Genomic DNA, 15,823 nt, shown 5'->3' with positions numbered 1-15,823 from the left:
GTTAATCACTTAAATCGTTGGAATGGTCACAGAGCAGTGGAGTGTGTAGATGATTTCAGAATTTTTTTTGTGATCAGCTTTAACTAATTATAAGGCTTTGAGATTTACTCAAATAGAAAAGACGAGAGGAATGGAATCAGAGAGCTGTGTCGCTGCTTAATAACCAGCAGCTAATCTTGCATGAAGTATTGTTTCACTGCAAATCTTCCCTGAAAAAAAGCTTTCCAAGTGTCTATGATAACTCAACCGCAGCTTTTTTTCTTACGGAGCCCACACATTAAGATTTACTGTTTCTTTACTAGATATAAGTAAGTAAGGCTGCATCAGGATTTTCTAATCATAAGACAATATTTGGCATAATTGCCAAATGGAATTCAATAGAAAAATGTGCATAGCCAGTTTAAATGAAAATTGCAAACAACAGGTTTTAGAAAGCGGATATAAACTCAGTGAACAGTAGTAAACTGTAAACTATGAGTCATTTTCATAACAGTTGATACAAAATGTGTGATTAACTGAACAAAGCATTCAAACTAAATGAAATATTTGAGTTTTTTGCCAATCTTAATAAGAATGAATTAATCTCCTGAAATTCAATTTATTAGTTTAACTTTTGACAATCTCCAGTCATACATCACATTCAGGGGAAAAACTGCAGATCAGACTTCAAGCAAGTGCACTCTGTTTAGCTGACCCAAGTTTGGCTATGTTTTTCCAGTTGTTTTTTACCACTAAGTTAGTTATACAGCACATTAAATAAACAATTCAACTTATTATAATACAGCATCCTTTGTTGCTAGCTGTGTAACTTCTGGATACTCAATAATAATCTGGAAGGGATCTCACATTGATTAGACATTACCATAGGTAAACACAATCAACTTCAAGGGGCAAGGGAATATATGGACTTGAAAATTAAATATTCCACCAATTCTATTTTTAGAAAAGTAATTTTTCAATAGAGGAGATCTTTACTAATTGTATGCCTATAAGGATATATGGGACTACCCTAGCAAGGCACTATTACAATAATAAGATTAGAGCACATGAATAATTCACTAATGTACCATGAAACTAGCTCAGTAAAAACTATTGAGCAAGTAGTGCAATAGATTAGATCCAGACCTTTCACCTCTGGGGTGTGGGCTCAGCTTCAGCCCAGAATGATGGGAAAAGTTGCCTCTCTATGCAAGCTATGCAAGCATAATTCTGCAAAATAAGTTTGGAAACTTAATTCAGTCCACAATACACATGCACTTATTTCACAAAACTGTCCAACATTTCAAGTTAATTAGCAAATTCACATTACACAATGATTGTTAAAACACTTCAGTGTGGTAGGAGTTGTTCATCTAACTAAGGGACTTGGGCCTATTACAGGGGCAGACTAGCTTTACTCTGCCATCTAACCTGCATTTCACCTGATGTGAGAGTTTTTGATACTACAATTAAGTATTGGTAGTAAGTGTTTCACTCACATGTGAGCACAAAAATACTTGCAATTAATAGCCAAGAATTTAGAGAAATTCTAATCTGCCAAGAATATTACCTGTTTCCATATAGTTACTGTACAACTAATACTTTAAGTTACTCAAACAAGCCAGATCACTATACTAAAACATTTTAAACTGCAGAACTGAAACAACTCAGCTGCTACATTGTCACTTTGAAGACAGTGGGAAAAGACAAACTGAAACTTCATGACACACAATGGGAGATTTCCCTCACACATGAACTAAAATTAGGATTTAAAGGAATGTTTTAAATAAATCTTTGGAAATCTTGCAAACATGCAGTGTGAAGTATTATGCTTTTTTTGTGTTCATGGCAATTCATGTTCATTATTTGATTGTAGAGGGAAGTGAAGGTTATAGAGTGGTTTTTGCTAAAGATGATTGAGAACAGGTCAAACAGAACATTTTTGATTGTGTTCAACTCCATTTACTTAAAGGTTGCTGGAGTCTGCACTCCAAGACTAGCCACCATCCACAGTCTATTTAAGTTCCCAGTCTCTCTCATGATTCTTGCTTTTTTCAACCACAAATCCCTTGCTCCAAGCTGTGTCAGTTAAGCTCCTGCTTTAGATCTGCTCTCACAATGCTCACAATTTCCAAGACTGCACTCCTCATGTTTCCAAGTCATAGAATTCCCTGTTCCAAGGCTCCTTCTCCCAGTGATCCTCACATCTACTCTCTCCACCTTGAATGATGCACACAATGCTGCATACATTACCTTGTAAGACAAAACGGTGAAGATTTTCAGTAATGAAAATTAAAGTTTAAACCAAATGATCAGGTTCTGAACACAAGCATTTTTCAATGGAAATAAACTGTAAATAAATGGCCAGTTTTGATCCATTGAGGAAAACCCTACTCAGGTTAAAAAGTCTCATCAGCTGACACTAAATGTGGAAGAGGAGCTTTTCCTTTGTGGATCTTATTTAGAAGTGAATTAAGTGCAATAGCCATCATTGAGAGTGACAGAGAGAGGTTTCCATTAAGGCACAATAGTGGAATCAGGCTGATCAGATCACCAGATTCTCAATGAGAAAGGGCAGTAATTAATCAGAGATCTCAGAAACCAGGAAGGGAAAAGCAACAGATAAAAATTAAATTATTTTGAATTTTTCAATTTTGGAAAAAGTCATTCAAACTAATGAAAGGTATTTGCCCTGTCATGGCATCTTTTTCTCTTTCTACAGATGGTGCCTGGTCTGTTGAGTGTTTTAAACTTATTCTGTTTGTATTTAATATTTTTGGCATCTGCAGTATTTTGGCTTTCAAATACAAGTGGAATGAAGGTCACTTGCTTATTCTTTCAATATGTGTTGCCCCATATTTCTGCACAATCCATTCACATGGATCTTTATATTGAGTGTCAATTTTTTTATTTATTTACAAGCATTCTTCTGTTGATTAATAGCCTATGAAAATAACAATGAGGCTGCACAAATTCCATCAACTTTCACTTTAGACTTGGCTTTGAACACAAAAGACAAAGATGTGATCAGTCTCATGAATCTCACGCCTCGGTTTACTTGCACACTTACCAATCAACAAGTTAATGCAAGATAATGAGGTTAAATAGTAAACTCTGTGCTTTGCCTCTTTCCAATATGCTCAGTATTATTGGGTCAAATCCGAACATTCAGTTTACTGTTCCAAATTTGTTGAAATATTTACATTATAGTACTTGCCAAAATGGATAGAGGAATATTGAAATCTGTTTATATAAATAGCTTTTAAAGAAGTTTTATAACCACTTAGCATATATTCAGAACTCTCAACTTCTGAGTTTGTAGAATTTTGCAGTCAAGTAAAACCACAGCATATCACATTTCTAAAAAAAAATTAAATGTTAGTTTGCCTCAAAGATAGGTTGAGGCAAGAGGTTGTACAGTCAAGCTTCCACTCCATAATTTAAGCACATAATGTACTATTAAAATCCTAAACCAGACCTCTCCTAGTTAGGTTTTGGTAAGGGACCAGTAACTTTTTTTTGAAGGAGATACATTTGGGAATTCCAGGTCTTTACAAATAGAATAAAGGCCATTAGATTTCATGGATTTGTACAATCAGACACCAACTTTACAATACCATCAAAAAAGTAAAATAGCTTACAATATCTGTTGCACTCTAATAACCAAAATCAGCAAGTCATGAACAATAAATTATTTAACAACTTCAAACAGCAAAAACTAACACAAGGTTAACATGAATTAACCAACAAACTATTGTTAAGCACAATACCTTGCACATTTAATGGCAAACGTGACCAAGAAAAATCCCATGAATGTCACGGAAACTGACCCATGCACCAGTCATTACACGAGTCATAAGTCCTGTTAACATTTGGATCATCCTCCACAGGGATTCCACTCTCAGAAGCTCCCACTTTTCAATCTTGCTAACCTCACTCTGACTCAGAGTGTCTGAACAATTGCTTACCTCCTGGTGATTCAATTGTATCTCCTGGGCAGTGGTCCATCTCCCTGGCTGACCACGTACTCTTTCTCAGTTCTGCCAGAGATTCTCATAGCTTTGCTTACATGAAACCTGCACACAGAATCAATTCACCCCCAGTGCCTCTTTGTCTCTTGACGGTTGCCATAGATCTGAGGAGATTCCTTCTTTTTTCCTGGTTTGCTGAAAATGTGTTGCTGGAAAAGCGCAGCAGGTCAGGCAGCATCCAAGGAGCAGGAGAATCGACATTTTGGGCATGAGCCCTTCTTCAGCCCTTCAAATTGGCTTTGGCCATTTTTTAAACAATCCTCTGGTTTCTTAGTTGTGTTTCAGACATCTTAGGTGCTTCTTCAACTACCTCTGACCACCTGGAGCCAGCTTTTGAAGCAGCTATTGACCAACTAAAGGCACACAATACTGGAACAACAAAATACAAGGACACCAAAACACTGGGGCTCAGGGACACCAAAACATTGGAATCCTCCATGGGGCCTAGGCTTCCCCAACTGTAAGACTGTACTTGCATTGTGACTCCTGGTTTTCTGTGGCAGGTCAGTGCACTTCTGGATAGCATGCCCTCTAAATTTTAACAAGGCCACTTGTCTAAGCATGTGTGGTCTGTCCTGTTCTGTAAATGGATCTGGACCATTCGCATACCAGTAAATAAAATTTTCAGACTCTACTTGGGAACGCTGCAGTATCTAAGCTTTTTTTTAAAGTCAATACATGGATGCTTCATTACCACTCTGAGAGAGCATTACATTGCATGAGGCACTATCTTTCACAGATGTTAAAACTGAGGTTTCACCTGTTTTCATATTAAAGCACTATTTGAAGCTAGCAACAGTTCTTCTGTCTAAAATTACTATCTCCTTCAAGATAGATTAACCCATTATTTACCACATCTGTGGTAGGGAAACTATTGGAGAAAATTCTGAAGGATAGAATTAATCTTCATTTGGAGAGGCAAGGTTTGATCAGGATAATCAGCAAGGCTTTGTCATACAGAAGTTATCCCTAACAAATGTGACTTAAATTTTTCAAGGCGCTGATCAGGTGTGTAGTGAGGGTAGCATGGAAAATCACATCTCATAAACTTGGTTGAGTTTTTTGAGGACATGGCCAAGAGCGAGCTTTGGGAAGATTTGTAGCTCAGGTTGAGGTTCTGGATGTAGGTTTGCTCGCTGAGCTGGAAGGTTTGTTTTCATGGCCAATGGAATAGATGAGGGAAGAGACGTAGATGTTGTCTGCATGGACTTTAACAAGGCATTCAACAAGGTTCTGCATGATAGACGGGTTAGTAAAGTTATATCACATGGGATCCAGGGAGAACTAGCCATTGGATATAAAATTGGCTTGATGGTAGGAGACAAAGGGTGGTGGTAGAGAGTTGTTTTTTGGATTAGATGCATCTGAACAGCAGCGTTCTGCAAGGATCAGTATTGGGTTCACAGTTGTTTGTCATTTATATAAATGATTCAAATAAGAATGTGGGAAGCATGGTTTGTAAGTTTGCAATTGACACCATAATTGGTGGTATAGAGGACAGCGAAGAAGGTTATTTAAGAGTATGATGTGATCTTAATCAGCTGGGCCAATAGGCTGAGGATTGGCAGATTTAGAGTTTAATTTAGATAAATGTGGGGTGTTGCATTTTGGTCAGACGAACCAGGGCAAGACTTACACAGTTAATGTAGGGCCTTGGGGAACAAAGAAACCTAGGGGTTCAGGTACATAGCTGCTTGAAAGTGGCATCACAGGTGGACAGGGTGGTGAGAATGGTGTGTGGTACATTTGCCTTCCTTGGTCAGACCACTGAGTATGGGACTTGGGACACATTTTGAGGTTCTCGAGGACATTGGTGAGGCTACTTTTGGAGTACTGAGTGCAGTTCTGGTCGCCGTGCTGCAGGAAGGATGTTATTCAATTGGAAAGGGTACAGAAGAGATTTACAAGGATGTTATCAAGATTGGAGGGTTAGAATTATAAGGAGAGGCTAAATATGTTGAGACTTTTTATCCTGTGGGGTAGGAGTTTGAAGGGTGACCTAAAAGAGGTTTATAAAATCACGAGGCATAGATAAGGTGAATAGCAAAGGCCTTTTCCATCGGGTAGGATATTTCAAAATGAGAGGGAATAAGTTTAAGGTGAGAGGGAAAACATTTAAAAGGGACCTGAGGAGTAACTTTTTCCACACAGGAGGTGGTGCATATATGGACTGAAATGCCAGAGGAAGTGGTCTAGTCAAAAGATTTAAAAGATATTCAGGCAGGTACATGATTAGGAAAGGTTTGAAGGGATATGGGCCAAACATAGGCAAATGGGACGAGTTTAGTTTGGGAAACCTGGTCAGCATAGATGAGTCGGACCAAAGGATCTGTTTCCGTGCTTTATGACTCTCTGTGGATTTCAGCAAAGCCTTACACTAATACCACATCAAAGTCTGATAAAGAGGGTTAAAAACATATGGGATCCAGTGTAACCTGACAAGTTGTATCCAAAATTGGCTTAGTGGTGGGAAACTGAAGGCAGCTTGTGTGCCTGGAGGCCTGTGACCAGTTGCATACCACAGGAATTGGTGTTGGGTCCCTTATTGCTCGTGATACATATAAACAATACAGAAGAAAGAGTGTGAGAGTACCTGAGAGAGTGTGATTAGCAGATATAAAGAAGATTGGCGGGTAGTTGACAACAAAGAATGGCTCACATTACAGGAAGATAGAAACAGATTGGTCAAATGGACAGATCAATGCCAGATGGAATTTAACCTTGATAAATTTGAGGTGATGCACTTTGGAAGAAGGAAGAAGACAAGGCAATATTCAATGAATGGCAACACACTAGGAAGGGGTCTGGGAGTGCTTGGCCACAGATCCCTGAAGGTGGGAGGACAGGATAATTCAGGAACGAAGATGCCTTGATCAATGGTGGCACAGATTATAAGAGCACCGAAGTTATGTTGGTGTTTAACAGCTATAGATTGATTAAGGAGGAGTAAGTGAGGATTGCAGATGCTGGAGATCAGAGCTGAAAAATGTGTTGCAGGAAAAGTGCAGCAGGTCAGGCAGCATCCAAGGAGCAGGAGAATCGACGTTTCGGGCATAAGCCCTTCTTCAGGAATGAGGAGGATGTGCCAAGCAGGCTAAGATAAAAGGTAGGGAGGAGGTACTTGGGGGAGGGGCGCTGGGAATGCGATAGGTGGAAGGATGTTAAGGTGAGGGTGATAGGCTGGAGAGGGGTGGGGGCGGAGGGGTCGGGAAGAAGATTGCAGGTCAAGAAAGCGGTGTTGAGTCCGAGGGTTGGGACTGAGATAAGGTGGGGGGGGGGGGGGGGGGGGGTGAGGAAGCTGGAGAAATCTGCATTCATCCCTTGTGGTTGGAGGGTTCCTAGGCGGAAGATGAGGAACTCTTCCTCCAGGCATCGTGTTGCCATGGTCTGGCGATGGAGGAGCCCAAGGACCTGCGTAACGTGATTAAGCCAAGGCTGGAGTACCGTGTGCAATTGTGTGTGCACACGATAAGAAGGATGTGTTTGCACTGCAGGGGTTGCAGAGCAGATTCAGCAAGATATTGGTTGGGATGGAGTATTTTAGCTATGTATAACGGCTGGAAAAGTTCAGGTTGTTAGCTTGAGATCAGAGAAGGCTGATTGAGATGTATATAATTATGAGGTGTATGGTCAGGGTGGATAGAAAGCAGCTGTTCATCTTAGTTGAAAGATCAATAATAAAAGGGTATACAGAACAACTTCGTCTAACCAAATGTCAATTATCAGAGTCCCGGATTATCTGAACAAAATCTCAAGGTCCCATGAAAACCTCCCTGCCCGTCTTGTTTGGATAATCGAGATTGTTCTGTAATTTTAAAGGTGAAAGGCAGATTTAGAGGGGACTTGTGGAAAAGATTTTTCACTTAAGGATAGCAGAAACCTGTAATGCGCTACCTGAGGTAGTTGAGAGAGGATAACCTTTAAAAAGTCATACCATTCAAGGCTATGGCCAAATACTGGAATGTGGGACTAGCATACACTAAGTTCTATTTTTCAGTGCAGACTTGAAGAGACAGCTTCTGCATGTTTGGATTCTATGATTATATAATTAATTAATGTGTGGACCTAGTTTTGCCAAACTGGGTGGTGCATTTGTTCACATAATTAACATGAACCAACAGCAGAGAAAGGTGCCATTCAGCCCAACTCATCATCAATATTTTCACCTCAAACGAGTCATCTTCTAGTTTATTTCATCCCAAAACTACCAACAAAGCTTCTAATTCCTTTGTCCCTTATTATGTAGTTTCCTATTGCTCTATACCTCGATGGCATCAAAGAGGATTCAGTTTTACTCATAACCACACTAAGAGTAATGCAGCAAACAACAATAATGACATTCATTGGCTGCTCTGAGTATATGAATTGATTCCATTCAAAATCCTTTGCTTCCAGGGTATTGATTCCACTAAGTTTTCAGTACTAAGCTCTTCATTAGTCACTGACAAAGTGAATTTTTGACAGATAAATATTAATTAAAATATTACTCAATATCTTAATAAAAACACAAAACTACTTCATTATATTTTTCGGATAGCAAAAGTTTTCAAAAAAGAATTTGTTAACACTGCACCAAACCCAAACGGAGAGTAAGTTTTCAAATGTAAGAAAGCTCAATGCAAGTCATACCTCATTACGTTAGGCTCTGTGCCATCATTCTTGAACGAAGTCTGAAGTTGTCGCTCTCTCGTTAACAAATCATCCACCAAATTTTGACGTCTGTCTGCTTCAAATTGTGTACTGAACATGAATTATTAAAGAATGAATATACTTTTATCATCTCTCCCTCTGTTTATCAATACAAAGACCATGCTTAAAAAAAAAGTCTCCTCAACTTGTCCTCCTGCCTTCATCAAAGTGTATTTATACACCAGAGGTTGGACTCCATTAAAATTTTATAGATGCATTAAATTTTTCTTTGCTGTGCAGGCTATTTGAATACAGTGCATGAGCAGAATTCTTGTGGACACCATTCAAAGCAGATTATAATTGTGCTCAATCCACCACAGGTTCTACTCTGGGCTTGTCCATTTTGAGCTCAATTACCTTCGATAATCACACTCAAGAAATACACAAATTTTTTTTTAAATTTTAAAGATCTGTATATATCCAATTATTAAAAATTAAATGAAAACACAATATGAACGCACACAGCAGTTGCATGTTCTCATTAATCATAAATTCTGTGCTTCTCAGATATACCTTTCTTCTGAACATCAAACCACAAAGCTAGTTTTGGAATATAAACAAGTTGAAAAGATTAGATATTAACTCACTTTAACTTTCCTTTGCTGACTACCAGAATAAAAACAAAAGCTATTGTTAGAAAGCATTTGTTTCAATTCCTGAGTTGCGATATTCTACAAAGGCAGAGACAATTCACTAGTTTTGCATCCTACTTTGTTATCTTTTGAACCATTTAGAAGGCAATTGTGTGGAAAAATAGCTACACAGATTATTCAGTCACGATCTTTCGCTACTTTAACAAAGAGACAGTGCACATAGTGTATTTTATGCATGTAATATTTTATAGATATTATATATATATCAGTTTATCCATATTTTGTTACAATGTGGACCTGCAGAACCCTGTAAAAGAACAGGTCTGGAAAGGATACATCTGGCGTGTCGACAAACTGCGCAACAAAGAATCTTTCAACTGGCTAATCTGCTCTTGGAGCCTCTGTAGAGATGTCCGAATTGTCACATTCAGCTGCAGGAGGACAAAATAAAATATTGTCTGCAACTCCACATCTTTACAACAAATATGATCACGTAAAAAAAATCTGAAAATAATTAGGCTCTTGAATACATGTATTCCATTTTGAATTATTTTTGCCATTTGGCACCTAACAAGTAGGAGACCAAATGGAACAAATAAGAAATTTGAATAATCTTTTCAAAATTAAAAGAACCCAAACAACCAGCTGAAGCATTCTCAACCTTCCAACTCTTTGAGATTGCCAAAAACAATCAGTAACAAATGATCTCAACAAACTGGGTTAATATCCCATCCCCCATACACTCCCACTAACTCACAATAGAAGTGCAAATGGGCAGAGATGACATATTTTCTCAGGCAGAATACCATTCACGTGCCTACATTCCAGTTTTCCACAGGAGAACAAAATAATAATGAACCAGATAACAAATCAAGTGTATGAATATTATCACTGGAAGAAATAAATGAATATATGTAAATGTTTAGATATAAAACATTATGACACCTAATTGCAAAGCAACATTCTGTATAAAAATCACATTATGTTACAACAATGCATCCCCTGAAGAAAACTAATACGTTCAAAGTCAATACACAAAATAGTTTATTTTCTTTGATGAAATATTTTGAGGAATAATAATTTTTGCAGTTTCACAATTTGTGAATTAAATTTCGCTACAATTAGGTCTCATAATTTGCACAACAAAATCTCATTTTAGAAAATAAATTTAAACTGGGGAAGTTACATGTTTAATCAGCTAGATATTAAAATGTTTAAACGAAACTAAAAAAAAAATTGCCTCAATGCATTTATCCCAAATAGTAGAAAATGATATGTGTGATAATCTGAACAACATGGAAAAACAGGTGGCATGAATACACCAGTTCGGGCTGTGAACCACTGATATTTCTAGTTATGTTTACACTTAAAGGAGTCTTTAATTGGATGGAAGTTCGTTAGTCAGTATTATCAAAGACAAATAATCAATTATTAACTGTCTTCCTTTGGTTTTGAACTTTGTCTTTGCATAAATTATAACTTACAGCTCTTAACACACTAACACTTTCCTCATTCTCAAGTTTTCAATGAATGGTGTCCTGACACCTTTGATATGAAGCTATACTGACCCCTTGTGCATTTCCTGAAATCAGAATAAAGTCTTCTGTTCTTTATCAGCAGTTTCCCAGTTGAAACCTTTTTCCTCCTTCTGTTGTAGAATTAACTGATTACGTTTTTTCAGAATAATTTTAACATAGCTTTTCTTCTAAAGTGTTAATCTACTTAACAGTTGTCCTCCACAGGTGTCTTTCACAAACACAAAGCATGTACAACTTTAAAAAATTTTTTTGAAGAATGAGTTAAGTTTGGATCTGTTACAAATCTACAATATGCAATTAATTCTGTTCACTTATTCATTTATTGTTTAATTAGTTCTGTGCTAATTAATATCCCGAGCCACCAAAGAATTTTTTATTCTATTGATTTCAAAGTCAAGGGTCAGGACACCTCAAATAAACCATACATCAAAATACCATGACAAACGTTGACTTTTTGTTCTCATTACAAATAATCTGGATATTAGACAGGTCCTGGGAGAATGGGCTGACTTTGGGAACAGTGTTAGGCATTCAATTCAAGAAAAACAAGCATGCAAAAACTATAAGAATGATGACAATTCAACAGCCACAACTCACTTGCCGAGGAGATCAGAAAAAGACTTTTCACCTATTCCAAATAAAAAATGATCATTTTCTTGCCAAATCCTTGTTAACCAAACCACAACTTGAACTGGTCATTAAATTACTTCATTTTTAAATGCCCAACAGACACAAGATCCATTTCATGATTCTATGTCTGCGAACATAATTTATAAAATCTAGGCAGATTATTTTGGGTGATAATGCTACTGAACAGCCAGATTTCACAACACCAAACTCGATGAATGGAAAGCTGCAAATGTAGAACATGCCTTTCAGTTAAGTAATTGCAAAAATAAGTAGCCTCATTTGATTTGCATCGATGTGAATGAGGACACCTAGTGTCCATGACAAGGAACGCAGATATGATATGACTAAGGGAAAGAAATGATCAGACCTCACAAAGTCAAAACCAGAAACCTGGTCTCACAGCTAGTGAGAGTAATTATTTCGGGTAGGTCAGAGGAGCAGTCACTACAGAGTTAGTCTCAGTTAAATATAATACGAATCAGGATTAGAGTTAAGCATTCTTTTTTTACCAGAGACTCCAGAAACTACATAAGACCATAAAGTATAAGAGCAGAATTAGGTCATTCAGCCTATTATGTCTGCTCCACCATTCAATCATTACTGATAAGTTTCTCAACTTTATTCTCCTGCCTTTTCCCCACAACTGTTGACCACCTTATCAGATCAGACAGAACTTACCTCTGTCTTAAATGCACTGAATGACAGCCTTCTGTTGCAATGAATTCCATAGATTCATCTCCCCTCCGGCTGATAAACTCCTCCTTACCTCAGACCCTTCAAACTGTGCCCTTGGTTCCTAGTCACTCCTATCAATGGAAACATCTTCTCCATGTCCATTCTATCCAGGCCTCTCAGCATTTTCTAAGTTTCAATCGATCTCCCTCATCCTTCTAAATTCCAGACAGTACAGGGTCTTCAACTGTTCCTCCTATGACAAGCCCTTCATCCCCTGAATCATTTTGTAAACCTTCTCTGGACCTCCTCAAATGCCAGCACATCCTTCCTTAGATACAGGCCCAAAACTGCTCACAATATTCCAAAAGCCGCCTGACGAGAGCCTTATACAGCCTCAGCAATAGATCTCTGCTCTTGTATTCTAAGCCCTTCAACTGCCCACTGAACCTGCATATTAACATTTAAAAAATCATTAACTGGGACTTCTAAATCCCTTTCTGTTTAAGATTTCCCAAGCCTTTTCCCCCATTTAGAAAATAGTCTTTATTCTTCCAAAAAAAAGTGCACAAACATCAAACTTGACCACATTGTATTCCATCTGTCATTTATTTGCCTACTCTCCTAGCCTGTTAAGTCCTTCTGCAGCCTCAACACTATCTGTCCCTCCACTAACTTTTGCATTATCTACAAATTGAGCAATAATTCCCTCAGTTCCTTCATCCACAGAAAACATGTAATGAGGTCCTAACAGTAACCCCTCAGAATTCCACTTGTCACTGGTTGCCTAAAAAAGACCCCTTTATCCCCACTATCTGCCTTCTGCCAGTCAGCAATCCTCTGTCCATGCCAGTAGGTTGCCCCTGACACCATGGGCTCTTATCATATCTAGCAGCCTCCTGTCAAAGGCTTCTGGAAATCAAAATGGATCAGGTTCACTGGTTCTCAATTGTCTTACCAGTTACCTCCTCAAAAAATTAACATATCTGTCAGGCATGACCTTCCCTTAACGTAATCACACTGACTCAAATTCATGTGAGAATTTTTTACAACTTAAGCAAAACGACTGGTCCACTTTTTACCAAAAGCAAACATATCACAAGCACAGTAAGTCAAAGCATGGCTACAGTACAGAAAGTGTTCTTTTGGCCTTTCAAGTCAATGCCAGAGAAGTATATAATTCAAATCTTATAAGATTATAATGTCAAGCAAACCTGGGAGTTAAAAACCATGCGTCTTCCACACCATTCAACTGGTATCATCTTTATTCTGGATACAAAATTATTTCAAATGAGTCCCACACATCAGCATCTTTTTTAAATGATCAGTAGCATATTATGTTTCACTAAGTATGAGTATTACAGGCCTAGCCACTTCATTGCTCACTGTGTGGAACTCTTGAAATACAAAGACAATACAAAAGTGACTGAAATCTAAAATTACTACATGAGAAATTTTGTCTCATTTTCTAACAACAAAAATTCAACAACATAAAATATTTCACAACAGATAATAGAAATATGCTTCCCTTACCGATGTATGTAAATTTGATTTGGTGTGAGATTTGAAATCAATTTGTATTGTATGGGAGTGTGAAGCACAGAATGATCAAGGAACAGAATGGTGAGTAAACAAAAAGTCAACGGAAAAGTTAGTAATTGGTATTTCTAGTATTGCACCAGCTGTAATTTTGTTCAATGTTTAGAGTTTGAATGGAAATTAGTTCTGTGACTGCCAGGACACTCATGCCTCAGATAAGACTCAAAACTTAAAGAGTTGAGAGTATGTTGTTGGAAAAGCACAGGTTAGGAGGGGCTCTGGTCCGAAATGTCGACTTTCCTGCTCCTTGGATGCTGCCTGACCTGCTGTACTTTTCCAACAACACACTCTCAACTCTGATCTCCAGCATTTGCAGACCTCCCTGTCTCCTCAAAACTGCAGAAGGCAGAGAGAGCTCAGGTGAAGAAAGATTTAGAAATCTGAAAAGAAAAGTTAGGCATTTGACCAATGCAACGATTTGGTAAAGTTGATGAGACAGGAAGGGATAGTGTTTAACAGTGATTTTCCTTCACAAAGAAATGTCTCTGCAAAGAACAGTGGTACAAAACAGAATTGAAGACTCTTTATCTTAAAGTACATACAATTTGCAATCAAATAGACACAACAAACGCACAAATGAAGATAGTGGTTTAGATAAGATTAGATTAGATTCCCTACAGTGTGGAAACAGGCCCTTTGGCTCAACAAGTCTACAGCGACTCTCCAAAGAGTAAGCCACCCAGACCCATTTCCCTCTACACCAAACACCATGGTCAGTTTAGCATGGCCAATTCACCTGACCTGCACCTTTTTGGACTGTGAGAGGAAACCGGAGCACCCGGAGGAAACTCATACAGACACGGGAAGAATGTGAAAACTCCACACAGACAGTCGCCTGAGGCTGGAATTGAACCTAGGTTCCTGGTGCTGTGAGGGAATAGTGTTAACCGCTGAGCCACCATGCTGCCACACAGGCCACCACCCCCCTCCCCCCCCCTCCCCCCCACCCCCCACCAGCCTCCCAACTCAACTATTAGAGACATGGTTTTGTAGAATAAGAAATGAGTGTATAATAACCTTTTAAAATCTAAAGAAACTTATTGATTACAGAAACAGCTCTCTCTGTCCTCAAGAAATATTCCATTGAACTTTGCTGGGCTGACAAAGACAGGACAATGTGGGTCTATTATTTCTGATGTGGGAATGACTCGAGCACAGGTTCTACAACAAGACATTTCTAAACCTGATAAATTTGAATCTTATGATTACAAACTAACTGTCTATGTAAAGATTAAACAGAATATCCCAGCAATGAGGTACCTTCATCGACTGCATGATAAAGGTAGGGATTACTTAGAAACTGTCCCTTGTTAATGGCTAAGTGGGTAAGAGATTGAGACAACAATCAAGTCCTTAGGAATTAGATATTTCAAGAGAAATAAAAATCACTTTAGAGAGCAGTTTTTCAAAACGGAGTTGTACAACATTTAGCAAATGTTAGCAAATATCTTTTGCTACCTTAACAAGACTGAGAACAAAAGAAGCTGCCACCTCCAGCAACAGATCAGTTTGATTGCCTGTTTCTCCAAGCTGGGATTTTGATAATTTTGAAAAGTCTGCAACATCAATCAATTAGCTGAGCATTCTTCTGTCCACTCCAAGACCAGTAAACTATTCTCATCTGTGAGGAGGTTCATGTCTTGATCATATCTCATCTCTTGCTCCTCAATATGCTGCTTTAAAATCACTTCCAACTTCAAACGTCCTTTTGGGCTATCCCTGACACTTGGACCAAATTATACATCAAGGTTCGGAAATACGCATTGTCTACATATTTCTATTTCATTCTGCCTGCCTTTTCAACATAATTCTGATCGAAAAGGATGACATAGCAATCAAAATGCCCTTGGCTTATAAGATGAGGAACAGAATGAGTATTTGTGGAGATAGGAATCATCAGGTCAGAAAAGGTTAGGTAATCAATTATCGTAGAGTCTGTATAAGGACAGAACCAAAGGCAAAGATAATCTGGAAGTAAGGCTTTGGAATGAATTAGTGGCATTTCCTGGAACAATACAATGTGGAACCAACAGAGAATACAGCTATTTTGGATCTAGTCTTATGTGTCGAAGCAGGTTTAATTTCATAGTAA

At 38.1% G+C, this 15,823-nt stretch overlaps 1 protein-coding gene across 3 annotated transcripts in view; it reads right to left on the bottom strand.

Annotated features, from left to right (window-relative positions):
- The window catches only part of stx8 (syntaxin 8), a 196,511-nt gene that overhangs the window by 169,972 nt on the left and 10,716 nt on the right, over positions 1-15,823 (bottom strand). For all 3 annotated transcript variants that reach the window (XM_060844532.1, XM_060844534.1, XM_060844533.1), the window contains exons 3-4: positions 9,629-9,723; positions 8,640-8,750 (exon numbers count right to left, since the gene is read on the bottom strand). In XM_060844532.1, the coding sequence (XP_060700515.1) occupies positions 8,640-8,750; positions 9,629-9,723 (206 nt within the window). The remainder of the gene's footprint in view (positions 1-8,639; positions 8,751-9,628; positions 9,724-15,823) is intronic.

Source organism: Hemiscyllium ocellatum, chromosome 25, assembly GCF_020745735.1.
Source record: "Hemiscyllium ocellatum isolate sHemOce1 chromosome 25, sHemOce1.pat.X.cur, whole genome shotgun sequence".
In the NCBI taxonomy this organism is placed as follows: Eukaryota; Metazoa; Chordata; class Chondrichthyes; order Orectolobiformes; family Hemiscylliidae; genus Hemiscyllium; species Hemiscyllium ocellatum.
The sequence above is the reverse complement of the archived record's forward strand: the minus strand, read 5'-3'. Positions and strand labels throughout refer to the sequence as shown.